This window comes from Anolis sagrei, chromosome 5 (assembly GCF_037176765.1).
Source record: "Anolis sagrei isolate rAnoSag1 chromosome 5, rAnoSag1.mat, whole genome shotgun sequence".
Classification (NCBI taxonomy): domain Eukaryota; kingdom Metazoa; phylum Chordata; class Lepidosauria; order Squamata; family Dactyloidae; genus Anolis; species Anolis sagrei.
In genome coordinates this window covers 163,096,515-163,113,011 of record NC_090025.1, presented here as the reverse complement: position 1 = coordinate 163,113,011, position 16,497 = coordinate 163,096,515, and the positions used below count along the sequence as shown (strand labels likewise).

General features: G+C 42.0%; 1 protein-coding gene across 2 annotated transcripts in view; it reads left to right on the top strand.

Annotated features, from left to right (window-relative positions):
* MGAT3 (beta-1,4-mannosyl-glycoprotein 4-beta-N-acetylglucosaminyltransferase) overlaps positions 1-15,578 on the top strand; it is a 72,640-nt gene extending 57,062 nt beyond the window's left edge. The window contains exons 2-3 of one of the 2 annotated variants that reach the window (XM_060777081.2): positions 5,948-6,074; positions 7,473-15,578. In XM_060777081.2, coding sequence (XP_060633064.2) covers positions 7,474-8,979 — 1,506 coding nt within the window. In that variant the 5' untranslated portion in view covers positions 5,948-6,074; position 7,473 and the 3' untranslated portion in view covers positions 8,980-15,578. The remainder of the gene's footprint in view (positions 1-5,947; positions 6,075-7,472) is intronic. The other variant, XM_060777079.2, reaches the window with a different exon arrangement.
* Positions 15,579-16,497: the final 919 nt, after the last annotated feature.

Genomic DNA, 16,497 nt, shown 5'->3' with positions numbered 1-16,497 from the left:
GACAGCAGGATTGAAGAGAAACAACTGGAAAAGCTGACACGATATGAGGATTTAAAGATCGAACTACAAAGACTCTGGCACAACCCAGTAAAGGTGGTCTCAGTGGTGATCGGCACACTGGGTGCAGTGTCTAAAGACCTTGGCCTGCACTTAAACACAATAGGTACTGACAAATTTACCATCTACCAGCTGCAAAAGGCCACCTTACTGGGATCTGCACGCATTATTCACCGATACAGCACACAGTTCTAGCCGCTTGGGAAGTGTCCAACGTGTGATTCAATACAATCTCCAGCAGAGTGATTTTGTTTGCTGTGGACTCATCTTGTTGTGTTTCTAATAATCATCATCATCATCATCATCATCATCATCATCTTTATTTATATCCCGCCCCATCTCCCTAAAAGGACTCAGGTCAGCTTACAGTATAAATAAATACAATAAATAATATATACAATATAATGACAAATTAATAAAAAGAGAAAACAAATTAAAACAAAATAGACAGATTTAGCATGGATGTAGCATATCTGAATTTCAGTAAGGCCATTGACAAGGTCTTCCATGACCCTCTGGCAAACAAACTGGTCAAAATTATGGTTAGGTGGATCTGTAATTGGTTAAGTGAACGAACCCAGAGGGTGCTCACCAATGCTTCCTCTTCATCCTGGAAAGAAGTAACAAGCGGAGTGTCACAGGGTTCCGTCCTGGGTCTGGTTCTGTTCAACATCTTTATTAATGACTTAGATGAAGGGTTAGAAGGCATGATCATCAAGTTTGCAGATGACACCAAATTGGAAGGGATAGCCAATACTCCAGAAGACAAAAGCAGATTCAAAACGATCTTAACAGATTGGAGAGATGGACCAAAACTAACAAAAAGAAGTTCAACAGTGACAAATGCAAGATACTCCACTTAGGCAGAAAAAATGAAAGGGAAAGATACAGAATGGAGGGTGCATGGCTCAAGAGAAGTATGTGTGAAAAAGATCTTGGGATCCTCATGGACAACAAGTTAAACATGAGCCAACAATGTGATGCGGTGGCAAAAAAGGCCAATGGGATTTTGGCCTGCATCAATAAGAATATAGTCTAGATCCAGGGAAGTAATTCTACCCCTCTATTCTGCCTTGGTCAGATGACACCAGAAATACTGTGTCCAGTTCTGGGTACTGCAATTGAAGACAGATGTGGACAAGCTGGAATGTGTCCAGAGGAGGGTGATTAAAATTATCAAGGGTCTGGAGAACAAGCCCTATGAGGAGTGGCTTAAAGATCTTAACATATTTAACATTCAGAAGAAAGGCTGAGAGGAGACATGTATAAATGTGTGAGTGGAAGTCATGGTGAGGGAGAAGCAAGCTTGTTTTCTGCTGCCCTGAAGACTAGGATGTGGAGCAATGGCCTCAGACTACAGGAAAGGAGGTGCCACCTTAACACGAGGAAGAACTGCCTAACTGTGAGAGCTGTTCAGCAGTGGAACTCTCTGCCCTGGAGTGTGGTGGAGGCTTCTTCTTTGGATTCTTTTAAACAGAGACTGGATGGCCATCTGTCAGGGGTGCTTTGAATACGATTTTCCTGCCTTTTTGACAGGGGATTGGACTGGATGGTCCACGAAGTCTCTTCCAACTCAGTGATTCTATGATTAGACAACAAACAGTATAAAACATTAGTTAAACACACAGTAATCCCAATAAGTTGAATAAAATATAGTTAAGCTCCCTCTCACTACCTTGTCTGTGTACAATGTACTTGTACACCTTTTGGACCAAGACACCAAAGGGCAATACACGATTTAGAAAACATTCATGCACAGCAGAATTAATCATGATGAAAATCCCCTTTTATAGACATCAAGGTCCTATAGAGTTCTGCTTGCCTTTGAGTTGTAGTTCCCCATGTTGCCATAATTTGTGGGCATATGGTTATAATTCCAGTATTTGGTGCTATTTTACTATGTCACGTTGCTCCTTTTTTCACGTGCAAAATGCAATATGCAAACCTGTTTGTTTGTCTATCTGTATGTTTGATATTCTACCTTTCTCCCAATACGAGATGCAAGATGGGATAAAATGTGTTAAAAATAAAACAGCCCAAGTCAACCAATAATACAAACATTATTAAAACCCATTTCATAAACAATCCAATTAAAACAACGATTTAATGTAGTTTGAAAACATGATATAAAAATACATCACATGCCATTAAAAACCCCTTTTAAGATGAATTTCAGGATTACTCTTTTTAATCTTGAGCTATAAAATCCATTTTAATCTTAAAAATCTGACCCCATGCTGTCTTTTACTGAAATATTAATGGATTGCCCTGCTGCGTTTTTGAGACTGTGATGGGACGGATCCCTTTCTGAGGAATCCTTAGTTTGAGAAGCCTAGATAGAGACACCCGTTACTTTTTAAAGTGGCATCAATAAGAGCCAGAAACTTTGAAATTGTGAATTGACCATACAAATAGTGGTCAATATAACGTGCAGTTTGAGGTTATTTTGGCACAGTTCTGCTATCAGTGGGTTGGTTAAGAAGAATACAAAAATGTGTTGTTGTGTACCTTTAACTATTTCCAACTTATGGCTACCCAATTACAGGGATTTCTTGACAGGATTTGTTCAGAGGAGGTTTGCCTTTGCCTTTCTTTGGGGCTGAGGAAGAGAGATTTGCCCAAGGTCACCCATTGGCTTTCCATGGTCAGACTGGGATTTAATTTGGTCTCCAGAGTTGTTGTCCCACGCTCAAAAAACTACAGCATGGTGGTATAGCAATGCATGCCCGTTGTACCAGGATCAAAGCCATTTAAGCATGTAAATAATAGCTGTTGTTTGGTATATAGTATTTTTCTAAATAATTGTATGCATTAGTTTACACTTTAGCTTTGTTATATGCTGGCCATTTTCCATGTAATTATTGACGATTTCAGATATTTTTTTATTCTTGCTAATTATTCTGTTGATCTTTGTACATATGGAAATAAGTCTATTTAGTGAAAATAACATTCTTTATCATCATCTTCCCCTTTTGTAACAAATACAATTTTTTTCAGGCCTTCATTCTTTTGTGTGATACTCTTCTGGTAATCAAAACCCAAGTCCAGTTGCTCTTCCCATGGAGAGTAGCTGAACGTTTGACTACAATTCTGTGTATCCCATCGAGTCAATTGGTCTGTTCTAGCTGGTACTAACAATGTCCCAGTGGAACAACACTGAATTTAACATAAATAGTTGATTAAGATCGTCTCTTTTAGTGAAGTTGGCTTGGATCATGGATACCCTTTTGGGTGAACACTGGTTTTACTAAGATAGTTTCTTACTGCGGGAGAAAACTCAAGTTCAGATACATAGATTTGGGAGTGTTGGGCAGGCTCATAACTGGTCCAAATCTATGGGTCTGAAACTGAGTTTTCTCTTGTCCTCAGGGCAAGGACGAGGAAGTTCAGGATGTGAACAATGTGTTCAGAAGCATATGTATATGTATATGTTCTCTACTAAACCTTGGACCACGAGAAGATCCAACCAGTCCAAACTTCAGGAAATAAAGCCCGGGAAGGATATTAGAGACAAAGATGAAGCACTTTGGCCACATCATGAGAAGACAGGAAAGCTTATAGAAGACAATGATGCTGGGGAAAATGGAAGTGGGGCTGACCAAGGGCAAGATGGATAAATGAAGTGACTAGTTTGGGGGTGGTGACGGCCAACAGGGAGCTCTGGCTTGGACTGGTCCTTGAGGGCCTGAAGAGTCAGAAGCAACTGAACGAATAAACAACAATAACTAAACATTTTAAATTAATTGTATATTCTTATCAACTGTGAAGAAAGTTTGATCTTCTGCTACCAGCTTCAGCTGCTATCATGCTTAATGATCTCACTAGAGACTATTTATTTATGACATTTATATGCCGCCCTTCTCACCCCGAAGGGGATTCAGAGCAGCTTACAAGTAATATGTAAATACAATATATTATACAATTAGCATAGCACAATATTTGTACCATACATTCCCATATTGTACTGCACCACTATACTGTAATATTATTAGTAATATTACCTGTGATATGAAATATATAATTATAATATCGTATTATGATTAGGAGTAGTATTATATTGTATCACATTATAATATTATCAATATTATATGTATAGATATTATATTATATTATATTATATTATATTATATTATATTATAAGCACAGTGCAGGAGACAAGGTGGAACTGTCTTCCTGGCCCCTCTCATCACTAGAGACTACTCTTGGTATCTGATTTTGGCTTTGACACATCAGGACTTGGGATGCTACTAACTTGGCAAAACTACTTTTGACTCAAACTACATTTCATTTAAACTCCATAATGCTTAAGTGGGAAACTTGAGAGTGGTGGGGAGGATCAGACTGAACTACTCCAGAATCCTTCAGGGGCACATTTGCAGCTGAAATTTGGTGACTCCATAGTACAAGACAGAACTGGGCATTCATTCTCCTACGCCAGGGAGTCTGCGAGATCACAAGACACAAGTGTGTCTTTTTCTCCTTTCTGAAGTGGCAGAAAAAGAAAGCAGGTAGTAGTCCTCTGAGTTGGTAGTGGCATCAACAAGGAAGTCATTGAGCTGTAAAAAAGGATAAAAAGGACTTATTGTTGCCTCTCAAGGTCTATATAGAGCTGATATGATTATAGGCAGTTCCTGAGTTACAAACATCAGACGAGAGTGAGGCAAAAGGAAGTGAGAGAGAAAATACTTCTCAGAAGGGAAATTCATTCTTGAAAGAGTTATCATGGGAGGAAAGGTGTTTCCAATTATCCCAGGGACAGAAAGTGAGGGGAAATCTAAACAGGGGCACAGACAGCACAACAAACACAACAGTAGTGTGAACCTTTCCCTGTTCCGAATTACATACATTACATACAGATTCAGCTTAAGAACAAACCTACAGAACCTATCTTGTTCATAACTTGTGATATTTGAAATTAAATATATGGCCTCTGCCAAGGATCAGCACTACCATGTGCACAAAGGTGATGTTTAAACTTAGGGTTTTTTAAATCCCTGATGCTGCAGGTAACTCTTACATATGGTGAGCGTGGAAACAAATTTCAGGAGTAAAAGACTAAACCATTAAAAAAGCTAACCTGCTATATAAGGGGGCAGATTCCTTAGTATTCCCTATACACAGTAGTCTGGATCAGGGACAAATGTATTTCCTTTTGAGTAAAAGGAAACAAGAGGGAGCTACTTACCAAGGAATCAATATAACCAGTAGTTTGACTCTGTCTCAACTTCCTTTTCCTCTTTTGCACTCCTGTTACCCGATTACTATGGCTTGGCTTCTGAGCTGCACACTTAACTGTTATATCAAGCTCTATCGATCAACTCTAACCTACCAAACTATCTGTACTACTAGTGAAAGGACTGCATACAGTATTGGTCAATATTGAATGCCTTGGTACTAAGCCAAGCAAGTCCAAAATTGCCCGGTTCTATTCCTGAAGGAAGGTGTGGTATAATGATGAATTGATGAAGTGAATCCCACTGGCTTCCACTGAACATACTGCAAAGGAAGAAGACTTAAGCACTTAAACTATAGTCCACATACCTTACCATGAGTAAGCAGAAGTTTAAACTTTCATAGAATCAGAGAGTTGGAAGAGATCTCATGGGCTATCCAGTCCAACCCCCTGCCAAGAAGCAGAAAAATCACATTTTTTTTCTTTCTTCTCCTGGAAATCTCCCATTATGCCTGAAAATCTCCCATTACTTGTCAATTTTTACACTACTGCTCCTTTCCTATGTTGGATATATTAAGGGATCTTTGCAGGAGTAGGTGTGGAAAGGGTTAAACACCCCCTTCTCCCCCATGAGTGCCCCTATTAATTTATGTTATCTTAAGACATCATACTTTGGAAGTACTCCTTTGCTGAGGTTGTGTATACTTCTTCCCATAGATGGAACAGAGATGCCATCAAGGCAAGATTTTGGGGCAGAAGTCCAGGGTCCCATTCAGCAGAATGAACAGGAGGGCCCCCAAACACAGCAGGGCTGCCATACATCAAAATGTGGTAAGTGAATTTGGTAAGTAATGTAATATATATCACCATCTAAAGAGGGTGGGGTTGTAAGAGCTTGGTCATTTATGGCCACTGTATATACTGGCTGGGGGAGTGTGAGAGTTACAATTTGGAAAGTAACTTTGGAAAGTCTGAATTTACCCACCTGTGCCATTTAGATGGAGCCTTGTAAAAGGGCACAATCTGTGTGGTGTTGCTTTTTTGTTTGGAGCCTTTGAAATAGTATGTACCATAAATGCATACACAGTGGCACTGAGTCATGTTAGGCTTTCTGGAGTGTGATTTATCTTGGAAGCCACTAGAGTTGGTGGAGGGGATGACAGGCAAGGCAATGTTGCATTACTGTGTATTGTTATTGCTTGATTAATATCCTGCCTTGTCCATGAACTTAAGGTTCAAATTCAGGCCAGTTTCTAACACCAGTTAGCTTTCCTCATCACCCCCCCCCCTCCTTTAAACTAATAATTTTATTTATTTTGTATCAAAAGCATTGCATAAATTAGTATAAAACTGATAAAAATAGAAGGAGCACAAGCAGCTAAATATCTTTTGACCAAAAACGGGCAACAGCAATGGCATTGTGTGTAGCCTCCAACAGTTCTTCCTCTGTACGTGAGGCAGGGCATAGTGCAAGCATTCAGATGCAGAGTTGTCTGTTCTGCTCCACAGTCACACAAGGTGGAGGATTCTTTTAGGTAGTGACATTTTGTCAGGTTGTCTTTTGATCTGCCCACTCCACCTCTGACTCTGTTCAGGGACTTCCAAGTCGCCCATTCTTGGTTTGCCCCTGGAGGAAGGCCCATGTTGGGGGGGGGGGGGGGGGCGGCATCCAATTGGGATTTTTTGGTTTAGCTGCCCAGAGGGATACTCTTGCTATTGCTGGGGGGATTTTAAGAGGAGTGGTGATTCTCATGAAGGTTTTCCTTGATTTAAGTCTACTGGGAGGAGGCTGATAGTTCAGTGGATGACTTTCACAGCGTTCAGCCTTATTTCTCTCACAGTTAGCAGCAACTTCCTGTCACACATTATTCTGCATGTTTCATTCAATGCTAAGTTCACCTGCTTTGCATGGGCAGACTTGTGCCAAACAGGGCAGGCATACTTGGCAGTTGAGTAAGACAAGGCTAGGGCTGATGTTCTTATTAATTTTGGACCTTCACCCCATGTGCTGCCAGTAAGTTTCAACAGGATGTTATTGCATGCAGCTACTTCATATTTGGTGTTCATGCAGTGTTTCCTATATGTTAGTGTTAGTGTTCAATATAAGGTGACACCAAGATATTTAGGATGGAATACCTAAAAACCCCAAACCAATAATGAAATAATTCTTGCAGGCTAATAAGTGTTTTAACCTTTTTCGCTCTTTTCTCCCTCTCCCCTCACTCCTGACCCACAAATGTAGGATGAAGATGAGACGCCACAAGCTCTTTTTGACTCTGTGCATGGCTGGTCTTTGCCTCATCTCTTTCCTTCACTTCTTGAAGGCCCTCTCCTATGTTACGTTTCCAAGAGAACTGGCATCGCTTAGCCCCAACCTGGTCTCTAACTTTTTTTGGAACAATGCACCTGTCACCCCCCAGGTCAGTCCTGAACCTGGGGGTCCAGAGTTCTTTCGAACGCCATTGTACTCCCACTCTCCCCTACTCCAACCTTTGTCTCCAAGCAGGGCCAGTGAGGAGCTGTACAAAGTGGAGTTTGTGCTGCCTGAGGACATAGCAGAATACTTTGTGCACACTAAAGCTGGTGGTGTTTGCTTCAAGCCTGGCACCAAGGTGTTGGAGAAGCCACCAGCAGGGAGGCCAGATGAGAAAATAGAAGGTGCTGCTTCAGGGCGCATAAGCCGGAAACCTCTGGGCACCAATGGGACAAAGCGGCGTAAGTGGGTGGAGTGTGTGTGCCTGCCTGGTTGGCATGGGCCTAGCTGTGGGGTGCCCACTGTGGTGCAGTACTCAAACCTCCCCACTAAGGATCGTCTGACCCCACGGGAGGTACCCCGGAGAGTAATTAATGCCATCAATGTGAATCATGAATTTGATCTCCTCGATGTGCGTTTCCATGAGCTGGGTGACGTGGTGGATGTTTTTGTGGTCTGCGAGTCCAATTTCACTGCTTACGGTGAGCCACGTCCTCTCAAGTTCCGTGAAATGTTGCTCAACGGCTCTTATGACTACATCCGCCACAAAGTGCTCTACGTATTCCTGGACCACTTCCCTCCCGGTGGGCGCCAGGATGGATGGATTGCTGATGACTATCTGCGCACTTTCCTCACTCGGGATGGCATCTCCCGGCTCCGCAATTTGCGTCCTGATGATGTTTTCATCATTGATGATGCAGATGAGATCCCAGCCCGCGATGGTGTGCTCTTTCTCAAACTCTATGACGGTTGGACAGAACCCTTTGCATTCCACATGCGCAAGTCTCTTTATGGGTTCTTTTGGAAGCAGCCGGGCACTTTGGAGGTGGTTTCTGGTTGCACAGTGGGCATGCTCCAAACAGTTTATGCCACAGATGGGATTCGCCTGCGCCGGAGAGAATACTATACCATGTCGGGCTTTCGGCAGTATGAAAACAACACAGGTCACATCCTGGTACAGTGGTCACTAGGCAGTCCACTCCACTTTGCTGGCTGGCACTGTTCTTGGTGTTTTACACCTGAGGGAATCTACTTCAAACTGGTATCAGCCCAGAACGGTGATTTCCCTCGCTGGGGTGACTATGAGGATAAGCGTGACCTTAATTACATCCGGGATCTAATCCGGACTGGGGGATGGTTTGATGGTACCACCCAAGAGTACCCTCCTGCGGACCCCAAAGAACAAATGTATGCCCCCAAATATCTGTTGAAGAACTACCAGCGGTTTTCTTACTTACTAGAAAACCCCTACCAGAAGGCAGAGGGGGCTGGGTGAAGGGAGTGGGGCTTGCATGAGCAAATGGGATCTTATGGAAAAACGGGACAGTGAGGTGTTTCTTTTGTTTTTCCTTCCTTCCCTGACCCATTCCTGCTGGGAAGCGTGTGTTCTCTCCAGGCTCTATCTGCCCCATTTCTGAAAAGAGACTTGGATGTGGGTATGTGAGGGGAATTCATAGTCATGTGAATGAGGACCAGAGGAAGTGGGAACTGGCCCCAAGAAGTAGCAGGAGATTGGTCTCCTTCACCTCTCATGTAGGATGGAAGAAAAGTTCTGATGCAGAAAGCACCTCTCTGTATGACAGGTGAACACATAGGAGCATGCAGCTGGATGAGTGAGAGTGTGAATGTGTGAGCCTATAAAGCTGTGGCAGCTGAGATAAGGATGGTACTGAATCTCCCTTTTAAAAGCCAGTTTGATTCTGAGTCATTTGAAATCAGTGACTCTTCCATAGATACTGTTCTCCTTTAACATATGGCCATCCATTTGGCTCATAGAAACTGCAGAAAGTATACAAATCTTCTTGCTTTGGTAGTTTCACAGTTTGGCCAAAGAACACACTGACCCTGTTACAGCGTTCTTATTTATAGCTGCAACAGATGATTGGCAACTTAGTAAAACCGGGGTGTGTGGGTATGTAAGTGTGAGAGAATTTTTGTAGTTGACAACAGGAGTTGTGCTCATCTTGGATATGTATATTTTTGCCATGTGTGTTTTGTAACCCACTGGTGTAAGAATGGGCGCGCACAAAAAAAATAGGAGCATGGTAGCACCAAAGAACTCTGCTTTCCTTCTCATATTTATGGACATTCAGGGAAATTCTGCAAACTGGCAGGGTATGAATATTGAAAAGCGATTTTGCTCAGTAAATGGATGTTTGTGGTAGCCAACCTCTGGTGTGGAAGTAAGGGGGCTGCAATTCACAAGGGATAGATCCATTTGAGATATATTTCCCTTTTCCGCCACAACAAAATGTCATGTTTACATTTTTGTCTGAAATGGGGTGCATGTAAATGCTTCAAATTGCTTCTAAGGAAAGGAGACATTGAGATACTGGTGCTCTCATGTCCATCCTACTACTTCTGGAACAGGAGAGGTGTAAAGGTACTTGGCTCTATGATGCCGCCATTTTGAGGAGAATGCTATATTGTTAGTCTAGCTTTTGCATACCCAATAAGAGGAAGGAGGTTGTATGTTTGATGGGACTGATATGAAACCCATGGTTACATCCTGATGCCAAGTGCTTAACATTCAGCAGTTGTTTGCACCCTTTCTCCTTCTGTAAAATTCCTCCAAAGTGACTTCAAATCACTTTATGCAGTTTGTGTCTTTTCAGTCTTTTCAGGGTAAAAGGTATTGTAAACCCCACAAACCCCATGAAAAGTTTGCTGCTAAAGGAATATATGAAACAATGAGCCGCTGCAAAAATTGCAAGAAATGGTGATAGCTCCATCCTTCAAAAAAGTGTCGTTGTTTTTACCAGTGGAAGAGTGTGTTTACTTTGAGATCCTCCTGTTTTGCCATCCCTCGGATTTCACCTTCTTTCCTTCCTTTATACATGGTCCTTGATCCCTCTAAAAGACACAGGAAGCTGCATTTCTCAACCCCAAAATTAGTCTTTTGTCCATAATAAAGATTGATTACATTTCCATAGGCGTGAAACCAATGTCAGGTTGGAACCAAGGGTTTTCCAGTAGTATAAAATTCAGCCTCTGTTTGCCCCCAAAAACAATGACTGGTGACCAACGTTATACACTTATTCTTGAACAATGACTTACATGGGATACTCATTTTCTCATATACATGTCTTTTTGGGAATCTTTTAATGCTCTGGTCTATTGTAGATTCATCTTAAACTTTCAAGTTGAGCAGTAGAAGTGACCTCTGCTCCCAAAGGATGCTGGAGATGATTGTGAATTCAGATGTGTTTGGATAGAAAGAGGGCCCACTTGCAAATTGGCATGAATGTTCCACCCTATTGCCTTGTATTACAGCTATCGTTGTCCCCAGCTGTGCTCCACCATACCTGATGTTTGGATTTCATGAAGTTTGACCATACCAATTGCAACAAAGATAGGACTCATACCATCTTCCAGACATTACTGGTCTACAGCTCCCAGCATTTTCCAGCATTGGCTGTGTTGGTTAGAGATGCTGGGACTTATAGTTCAGCTACAGCCAGAGATTATATGATTCACACTCTTGAATTAAAGTATGTTCCTTTACTCCTAGTATGTTTGGGGAGATGGGAGCAGTCCTCAAACTTCGGTGTCATGGAAAGTGGGTGTATTTGTTACCCAGCAGGGCTTAGTTTTGAGCTGGGACTTCTGATGCTGTAAGTCAGAGGTTCTCAAACTGTGGGTCTCCGGGTATTTTGGCCTACAATTCCTAGAAATCCCAGCCAGTTTACCAGCTGTTAGGATTTATGGGACTTGAAGGCCAAAACATCTGGGGACCCACAGGTTGAAAACCACTGCTCTAAGTTGAAATGGTAGAAAAGCAACCGTTAAGACATGACAAAACTTCACCATATCCTCTGTACTGGGCTATTTCTTTACCAGAGTGCACTCTGTCTTTCTTTGCTCCAGCTCAGCTGACTAACATTTTGGTCCCTGCACTTGCTGGACAGGGGGTGCTTTGTGTGTGCCTCTAGGGCTGGCCTTCACAATCACGGCTCATGAATTCTTAATACTCCCATCAGCACAGCCTCTAGGCTCCATCTGTCTCTGCCGCCCAACACAGTGAGGCAATTCCTAGCCTGGCCTTTATTCTTTCTGCAACTCCATAGCCCCCTCCCCTCCCAGCTCTCTTTTCCCACTTCCTCGGGTTTTCTCCCCTCCTCCACCGCTATATGCAAGGAACAGATCCCATTGTAACTGGGTAAGTTAGCACTGAATTCCTTTGGGACTCTGAAAGGACCCTTTGTTCGGCTTTTCTTCTTTGACTCCATCAAAGTGAAACTTGAAACTGACCTCTGTTGGGGAAGAAAAAGGAGAACTTACAGTAAAAGCTTTGCTTCTTCTTCTTTCTTTCTTTCTTTTTTTTTTGAAAGTTTCCATTTGCATAGGGTGGTGACAACCACCTCCTCATCTCTTCTCCTTCTTCTTCTAAAAGAACCCAATTCCACTTAAGGACTGCCTATTTAATTACCTGTATTTATTATGTAGCTAGAACATAGACCCCTAGAGTTGACACTGAGGAACTTTGCACTATTCTTTTTTTTTTTTCAAACTACTTTTGGCAGAGGGGTGGGTGGGTGGATAGCAGGTAGTGGTTACAAAGAGAAACGACTTTGGGAAAATATCATCCCTTCTCAGGGCACTTAATCCGGCCCCTCACTCTTAGGAGCAAATGGAACTGGCTTGCTGTGTTAATCATAAACACAGTATTCAGCCTGAAAGGGAGGTACTGCGAATGAGTGAGTCACATCATCTTGTGACAGGTAGAAGAGGCAAACATTATCTCATCAGCCTTAGGGGTAGAGACCTTTGATGATTTAAGAGCTGGAAGGCACACAGACACACCAACATTGAGGAGGCCTACACAAGTAGCTAAACATCAGAGCGCACGTGGCTGACACCTCATAGTGAGTCAGTTGTATCTGTGTGCCATACAAAGCTGCTGATACTCTTGCACATCTCTATTGAAAGAATGCATTGTGGGCTGGTGCTGATGAGCAGAGTGGCTCCACATTTGGTGTGGATCAGTGCCTGCCTACAGAACAGAAGTTGCTGCTGCTTGAAGCAATGTTATGGATATCTGCCCCTGTTTCTACACTGCATGATAAATCCCCCTGCTGCTACACTGCGGGCTCTTGGCTTTCATTTGAAATCAATGTAAATGCATGCATGCAATTTGTGTGCGATATTCATTGAAGCTGCAGCGAATGATGGCCTGAATCATATGGTCAGTCCTAAGTAGTGCAGACACATCGAATCAATGGGATTCACCTATATGTTGATTCACAATTCAGCAATGGATTCAGTGGCTCTGCTCTAGTTGAAAACAATCGATTGATGCAGGCTTGTTTTGAACACACCAATAGGTTTTTGAAGGGGGAAGGAGCTTTTAAAACCTCACTTGTCACTTTAATGCAACAATAGCAGGTTGACCAAATGACTTAGCAGAGGTCTTTCCCTACTGCGCAGAATAGTGTTGTGTTTGCTGACTTGTAAATGTACTGAAGGTGCTGTGTCTACAACAGTGTCCTATACGCATAAAGATTGCATTTCTTTCTAGTGCTGGCTTGCCAGTTGAAGATCTTGAATCCAACTTTGTACTCCTCTCTTTCACATTCCATGAGAAGCTGAAGAGGGTTGAGGAGTACCTCTTGTGGTTGTGTAGCAACAACAGGGCTGGTTTGCTTTGTCTTTGCTTCCCACTCCCACCCCACTCTTTCTTAGCAAATCTCCAGGAGCGTTTAATTGTGAGGTCAAAGCCAGGGACATTAGTTGTATCTAGTAACTGGAAACTCTCAAGAGTTTGTTTTGTAGGAGAGTAATTTTGGGTTGCGACCCCAGAATCCAGCATCCATCATAACCACCTACTCATGTCTACTGGTTATCCTGATCTTTCCAACATCCAAAGCTTATCTTCCCATTTGTTCAAAAAAGCCTCTCCTTTACAATTCCATTTAGCCCCTTCTTTTGAAACTGATGCCAGTGAAAATTGCAGAATTGTTCCTGGTCTGTATCTTTTTTCAGTTGCAATGTACTTCTTCCCTACTTTAAAACAAGCGACATTTTCTCAGATAGAGAAGTAAGAGAGAATTCCCACCTTCTTTGGGAGAGGAGCCACAGCCAAGGCGACTATAATGTCTAATAGTTTTGTGTCTGGAGACACTCTCTTTTCCCCTATATCTCCTCATACGGTCCCTTCCTTGCAGAGGGAAGTAGTCCAGGATGGAGACACTAGGCATTGGAGAACAGTACCATACTTTTTCTCTTGACTACTTTTTCACCTTCCATCTCTTGTACATTGCAAGCTAGCAAGATATATAATTTCTGGCATTGACAATTCTCTGAAAGTAATCTATTTGGATTAATTCTCACTTATGGCCATGGGAAGTCTGCAATTTTGAGGACTTTTCTCACCTTATCCAGTTTGATGAGACAAAATTGGTATTGTGCCGAGGACTGGATTTGGTACAGAACTGAGAGTTCCTCTCCTAGGGACATTTTTATTCCTTCACCCCTTCATCTCTCTATTGTCTTCCCCAATATCTGCCTTAAAGCTAAGTGTTCAATTGCTTAACAAGAAATCATAACTTATTTTCTGTAGCAGGCACAGAAGAATGCTTGCTATGAGTCATTTAAGTGGAAACCATGATTATTACTATTATTTTTTAAAATTGCAACTGCATAGAGCTCAGCCTGGAACGAACAATTGCCTGTTCCTAGTGCACTGAGTTATTCGGTTTCACTTATCTATCTTCTCTGACATCTGCTAATGCAGATCAGACCTGTAGTGGCTATTCTCTAGATTACAAGGGAACACGATGCTATATAGACCTTAAGCTAAGCAATTTGAAAAGGAGGGGGAAGGACTCCACACACCTGCATTTATGTCAGCATCTAAAGTGCTTTTGTGACCTTCGGGGTGAACTTTAAAAAGGGAAAGTATAGAGGTAGCGAATTGTGGTGTGTGGACAGAAGCAGAGAGAGGAATTTGAAGGCACAGTATGAAAAAAAAAACAGAAAAAATAATGATATGCCAGCCTCCATCAACATGGTGCCCTCCATATGTGTTTCATCACACTAGAGAATTAATCCACTAAAAATCCAGTTTATTTCGGTTGCTTCTACCTCGCCCTTTTCACTCCGGGGGGGACTCAGGGTGGCTCCTGCAGAATTCTGGGGTTTGTAGTTTAGGAGGCTGTTAAAATTTAGTGAGGATGTGATGAATTAACTATTACTTTAGATCCAGTTGCTGCCTCCTGCAGAATTCTGGGATTTGTAGTTTAGGGAAGAGCTCTTAACAGCTTCACTAAATTACAAACCCCAGAATTCTGCAGGAGGCAGAAACCAGATTCAAAGTGGATTCGTTCTCTAATGTGATGAAGTCATCGTCTAAATCATGTTGCATTTCCTATCCTGTCTAATACTTGCGGGGATGATGGAAATGGAGTTCAGCACTTACAAAAGGCAATAGGTTGGGCAAGCTATTTTACACCTTCACTGAAAATACCAGGGCTGGTCTATCTACATAAAAAAGGGATATGTTGAAAAATGATCCACAAGGGTGTACTACCACTGTCCAGTGCAATTCCTGCGGCAACAACTGAGCAATATTCTGCAGGGAAGAGTCAAGAAATGGGAGCTCCGTTTCTCAAGGAAAGGCTATACACGATACAGGGGCTTTCTCCTACTGTACTAGCAAACCGTAATCGCTTTTTGTGCCCCCCTGTTGGCTAAGGAGTATGTGGGACTTGCCAAATAAGTAGAAGAAGCCCTTTAAAATCTAATTTATAAATAACTTTTGTAAGGATAAATCAAAGTGTACATACTGAAATCATTTTCTCTGTAAATGGTTGGATTTCATTTCACCCTTAAAGGGATGTTTAAAGGAAGAAATAAAACAAATTACAAACCGTGAAAGGGGAACTGGCACTTGTGACATTCTTTATTTCCTCCCAAATGGAATGGCATTCATTAGAAGGGAGGGGGGAAGGCTCACTTGTCTCTTTCAGCTTGGAACTGAGTATATTTGTATATCCATTCCCTTTTGCCTGGCAGAGCAATGCCCATTCGACTGAAGGATTGTATGCACAGTTAAGAAATGTTTGTGTTGCTTTCATAATAGGACAGTACAATATGTCATCAACCATTTTAATCACTCATATTATTTCCATTTGGAGCTGTATTTTTTCACGATGGTTTATTCCACACAGAATTGTCTATTTATTTATTTATCGTGTCAGGAGCAACCAGACAGTTGTATTACATTTTTAACAAAAATGATCGTGCCATTACTGCTCAAGCAGAATTGTCTATTGAACAACAGTTCAATAGACAATGGTTCAACGAATCCATCTCTAGACCCTAAAAAAGGAGCAGCGATGGCATGACAGTCAAAACATGGCTTAGTGTCACTAATGCTAAATTTCCATTGATGAGTCTGTTATGAGTGTTAATGTTACAAGTAACTCAATTCGTACATAGGTTGGTAAGTCATGGAAATCTTATGCAACATCATAGAATTAGTTCATAAACTTACAACACATAAGTACTCTTCTTCCTCCTTGCACAGCTTTGGTAGGAACAAATTTCATCTCTATGCCCTCAGTCTGGAACAAATTTGCATGATACATATTTGGTAGCGCACAGAATGAACTTGGTCCTAATAAATATTATGGGCTGGGCTTAGCATTGTGAGTTAAACCACCAAGGTGCAGAAAATCTTGCCAATCGAAAGGTTGGCAGTTCAAGCTCGGGTCGGGATAAGCACCCGCCGTCAGCCCCAGCTTCTGCTCACTTAGCAGATTGAACAGATTGGGAGTAAATTGGTACCGCTTTA